This window comes from Frankliniella occidentalis, unplaced genomic scaffold (genome assembly GCF_000697945.3).
Source record: "Frankliniella occidentalis isolate FOCC.00 unplaced genomic scaffold, Focc_3.1 Scaffold17, whole genome shotgun sequence".
In the NCBI taxonomy this organism is placed as follows: Eukaryota; Metazoa; Arthropoda; class Insecta; order Thysanoptera; family Thripidae; genus Frankliniella; species Frankliniella occidentalis.
In genome coordinates this window covers 730,828-735,900 of record NW_026267147.1, presented here as the reverse complement: position 1 = coordinate 735,900, position 5,073 = coordinate 730,828, and the positions used below count along the sequence as shown (strand labels likewise).

Here is a 5,073-nt window from a genome sequence, read left to right as displayed (position 1 = left end):
GGTACTATGCGGGTAAAGTGTTAGCCCTAATTTTCGTCGTGGCCGATATGACGGAGACTGCACTTGATATAAATGTGCCACTCTATGGTGCACACTCTTCGGTACAGGACCGAAAATTTGAATACTGTAAAATATGCAACAGTAAATTTGAACACGTTAAAGTCTCCTAAGCTTCTAGGCCAACCCCAAAGTTCAACACTCTTGGTGTTCAACTTTACTGTTAAACACTTTTCCAGTATTCAAATATTCAGTCAATCACTTAAAAGTGTGCAATAGTGTTGAGCACTTGCATGTGCACGCCAGTTGCACACTTTGTTGGTGTAGATAGCGCTGGAGCTCAGTATGGTGAACACTCCAATCCATTATTTGACGAGTAAGACCCCTGAGAAGAAGGCAATCTGCCAGTAATCGATACGAAAGCGGAAACTCTTCTGTCTCTTTCGCGACATACTTCAGTGGAGGTAAATCTGACAAGGTTTTGTGGATCGATTTTTGACAGCCTCACATGACCTCAAAGTGTGTATGTCCAAAGTGGGGACGTAACAGGCACACATGCGTTAATTTGCGTCCAAATAATCGGAGCTATACTTTGTGGAGCGAGGTGCGATTTTGTTGGGCGTTATTTGTGTGTGGGCGTTGTGAGTCCCGATACCCGTTCTATTACGCTTAGTAATAGGGGAGAAGCAGTGGCTGAGTTTTGGTGGTGTCCGGGGTGGGGAAGGGGGGGTCAGACTTGATTCGGAAACGCCGTCGACGTGCCCTGCTTGTTGTTGGGGCGGCGGCTGCCCCCCCCCCCTTTCTCTCGCTCCTTAGGCCCTTCGAGCCGCCCCACAAGTGCAGTGTTGAGTTCACCCTCAGCATTGGCCATGCACTCCAGGAGTTGCAGCGGCCGGTCCGGGCCGCGGCCGTCCGGGCGACGAGCGCAGCGTGCGCGGCCTGCTCGGCGCGCTGCTGGCCGGCGGGATGGTATTCGCTGTCATTGAGCTTGGTGGTTTGTTCATAGAAGAGGCGGCTGCCCCGGCGGCCCCGGCGGCGCCATCCCTGACGGACGCCCTAGTCTGCGGGCTCCAGCACAAGCCACAGGACCAGCAATGCGGCGGTGAGTACAAACCCGAGCCTTTATGTGTTTTGTAGTGCTTTATAAATGGAAGGAATACTGACATTTTAAAACCTTGTTTCAATTTTCACTGCTATCACCCCGGACACCCGGTCCTTTACTAATTTAATGCCCCGTACAATCACCGCCAAAACGATTTAATCCTTACGGCTTAGATTATTGCCAAGAGGGGTTTGATTCTTGTTGCTCTGATGGTGCATGTGCACTATCGGACATTGCTGTGAAGACCAGACTTAACAACAAATACCGATTGCAGATTCGCTCCCCGACCGACTGAAAGAGTTAATCGACGGCCCTCAAGTCCCAGCTGAGTTTCGGGCGGCCGCGGAAATCAGTGATTTCAGCTCCGTTGAGCCGTCCGTCATGGCTGCAATACCCGTCCTCGTTCTGATCCATGTGTCGGTGAGTGCGAACTCCGCCGTGTGCGCATTTTGGTGATGGTCTGCTAAATGTCAAAGCAATTTTGTATTGCAGCCGTACTTCCTGTCAACGAGCTCTGCCCGTGGCCTTAGCGCTATTGTGCGCAAGCACCCCAAGGACCCCGTCGTCGCAAGGGCCATCCTCAGCGCCCTGGACGCGGTAGACGATCAGAAGAGAGTTGGCTTCATCAGGGAGGTGAGGGGGAAGTCCAGCACCATCACAGCTCGGATGTCACCGTGTCCCATAACTCCACTCATGTTTTTGTTTTCAGCTCGGCCTCAAATCTGGCCTGAGCGCCGAGGTGCAAGCTGCCATCGGGGAGGCCGCGGTGCGCTGGTGGGGGAGCGACCTGACCGAGCACTCTCTGGACTTGGCGACGGCGGGGACACCTCTGCTGGCTGCCCTCCCGCCCGGTTACCTGGCAGAGCTGGACACCGAACACACTGAAACCATGTACTTTCAATTCTGTGAAACTTGTTTTTATTTTTTTTTAATCTATTTTTTCTACAAAAAAATGACTGTATTTTACAGGTTGATGCGACTCCGGAACTACCCCTGGGAGGATCGAAACGACCCGAGGTGGTCTGAGCAGCCACCGGAGACAAAGAGGGTGTGGATGGCCATGTTCAAGAAGGACGCAAAATCGGGAAAGGGGCAGCTTGTGAACGCGGCGACTGACGGGTGAGACTCACCCCTACTTTGCGCTAAGAGTTCAGTGACCTCATAGAAACGCTCTAAATACTGCTTTCTTCCAGTTTGAAAATGTTGTGGGCTGGGGCGACTCCGGACGAGATAAACGACTTGCAGTGCCGGGAGGAGGACCGGGCCACGCTGACCGCGCTGTCGGGCTTCAGCAAGCTGCAGGTGCGCGCGCTCGTGGACAGGCTCTACTCCAAGAAGGCGCTCTCCTCCATGGAGATGAACGAGCTCTTCGGCTGGATGCTGGACCTGGCGCCGGCCGGCTTGCAGCGCTTCCTCGCCAACGACACGGACTTCAGCAGCCTGCCCTCCGCCGACACCAGCCACGCCTCCCTGGCCACCCTGAAGCAGGTGCCCGCTCGCCCCGCGCAACCGGCTGGGACCCTCGCGGGACTTCCCCGACTGACGCGCTCTTGTTCTTGTGCAGGTACTGGAGCAGGTCGTGGCTTCAGGCTTGTTCCAGGGCCGCATCACCACGGCCGACCACCCTGGAACCTGGGGGCGCTCCCTCAAGGACGTCGGGAGGCTGACCTACCTCATCCGTGCCACGCTGCTGAGCAACTACACTATGAGCACGCACCGCCTGCCCCCGGACGTGCTGGCCGCCGTGGACACGTACAAGCTCTCGGCCATGCAGGCGCGCTACCTGACCAACAAGGGAGCGTTCCTGGACCTCCGCCGCCCTTTGAAGGAGCTGGAGACGTACCACGGCCTGACCAGGGCCATGCCGACCGCCAGGCTGGCGGCGCTGAGGCCGACCGCGGTCAGCAACGACGTGATGCTGCACTTCCTCGAGTCCATCCCGGCCACGCACCCTGGGCGCTCCGCCACGCTGTTCAACAAGCTGCGCCAGTCGATGAGTGAGTTGCCGTCAAGTGCTCTGTAGCTTATAATGGGTAGCTCCGTAACCCTCAGTCTTCTCCTAGCCGAGCCGAAGGTCCTGGATGCCATTCTCCGCAACCCTACGCCCGCGCAGTACTGGACACTCGTCTCCGCCCACGAGGTGGCCGCGGAGCGCGAGGCCCTGGAGGAGGCTTACCAGCAGCTCAAGTCACCGACGTCACGCATGGCGTCAACCTTTACGCTCGGAGACTGGATCGACTCGACACTGAATCTCAACATGAAGGACGGCATAGAGAAGCACCTTCCCCTAGTACCGGTGGACAAGGTACGAGGCTCGAGTCGGCCCGCCGCGCCGGTGAGGGATGATGTTTTTGTTAACGACATGCCTTTTGCTTCTCCAGCTTTCTGCTATCCTGGGCTCTGCTCGCCGCGACCTCTCCCTGTCGCCGTCGGGGAAGCGGCGCGTCGTTTGGACGACGGACACCCTGCTGTCTCCGAGCAGGCCCTTGGTGAACGGCGCCTTGCTCGGACTCACGTGCGCCGACGTCATGGCCATGGACCTCGTGGACTTCCCCGTCATCCTGGCGGAGTTCAACCGCCGCACCCGCGCGGCCGGGCTGGTGAGTAGTGCACGGCGCAGCCTCTCAAGGGTCTCGACAATGAACACTATCTCACTTCTTCGTTCTCTTGCCCGCAGCCCTTCCCGAAGCGGCTGCAGCATTGCCTGCAGCGCGCCCTCGAGGACTACATGGACATGCGGCGGAGGATACGGCGCTTCAACGTCACGGTGCCGCTCGTCGCGGTGCTAGAGCCCAGCGACATCGAGGCCGTCGGCGGCTACGTGCTGTCCACGCTGCGGCCGGGCCACATCCACCACTCGGCGCACGCGGTGCAGATCCTCTCGACCATCGGCGCGCTGCCGCCCCAGGAGCTGCTGGCCGCCGTGCCCAGCATGGAGCGGCTCAGGGAGCTGGCGCTCCACCTGGTGGACATCTTCCGGGCGGTGAGTGACCCATACGCGTCATAGGAGATTTTTCTTCTCTTCCTCACATAATTGCCACTTCCCCCTCTGACGCCCTCTTGCTCTTCTCTCTGGAGCCCATGCACCGGCTTGTGGCGTACCTCCCTCTCCACGTTGAGTTCCCATAATGGACTCCTGCTTCGCTTTGCAGCGCCGTTCCGTCGGAGCTCGATGCCTGTTTGCGCTCGGCAACCTGCACATGTTCCTCCCAGCTGACGTCATCTACTCCATCGACCCGGAGGCCTGGAAGCTGTTCGTGGAGGCCACGGCGGGGCAGCCGCGCTCCCTGGCGATGTGCGCCGGCAGCGAGCAGAGGGACGCCTGGCACCGGCTGGCCGTGCGCGCCTTCGGGTAGGGGACATCGGGTGTCTTCACTTCAAGTGCCATGGGAGGGTGTTCCGTTTCGCTTGGTCTCACGCGCCCCTTCCCCATGGCTGCAGGTCACCATCGCAGTGGTCCGCGGGCGTGGTGGCGGCCCTGGGGGACAACCTGGCCGCGCTGCCCGCTGACGTGCTCTCCTGGGTGCGCGTGGCGAGCTGGAAGGACGCCGCCGACACTCTGTCTTCGCGCACCGTGTTCCATCTGCCCTGCGGCGGCAGCGAGCAGCCGCGGCCCTTCGTCGAGGTGTGCAGGTCGCTGCTGCCCGCCGAGGAGCGCTCCGCCTACTACTGGAGTGTGCGTCGCACGGCGCGCTTCTACCTCCGCGCCTCGCAGGACCTCATGGACACCGTGATGAAGGCAGACAGCCTGGTGCGCCGACTTCAGGTTAGTCTGACTCTGCGGGATTGTCTTTCCAAATACGGGCGTCGAGAGCGAGAATTTGATTCCGGTTTTAGTCACGCAGTTCGCGCACGCAATTTGAGACGCATTACCGCCATGCCGATGCCTCGGCGACGACCACCACCACCGTGTCCACTACTACAGAGGAGGAGACCACGCCGGCCTCTACGACCTCGACATCCACAACGACCAC

The 5,073-nt window shown here is 59.3% G+C and overlaps 1 protein-coding gene across 1 annotated transcript in view; it reads right to left on the bottom strand.

The window, feature by feature from the left end:
• LOC127748881 (pleckstrin homology domain-containing family A member 3-like) overlaps positions 1 to 1,333 on the bottom strand; it is a 2,061-nt gene extending 728 nt beyond the window's left edge. The window contains exon 1 of the mRNA XM_052264284.1: positions 1,281 to 1,333. Coding sequence (XP_052120244.1) covers positions 1,281 to 1,333 — 53 coding nt within the window. The remainder of the gene's footprint in view (positions 1 to 1,280) is intronic.
• Between the last annotated feature and the right edge of the window lie 3,740 nt (positions 1,334 to 5,073).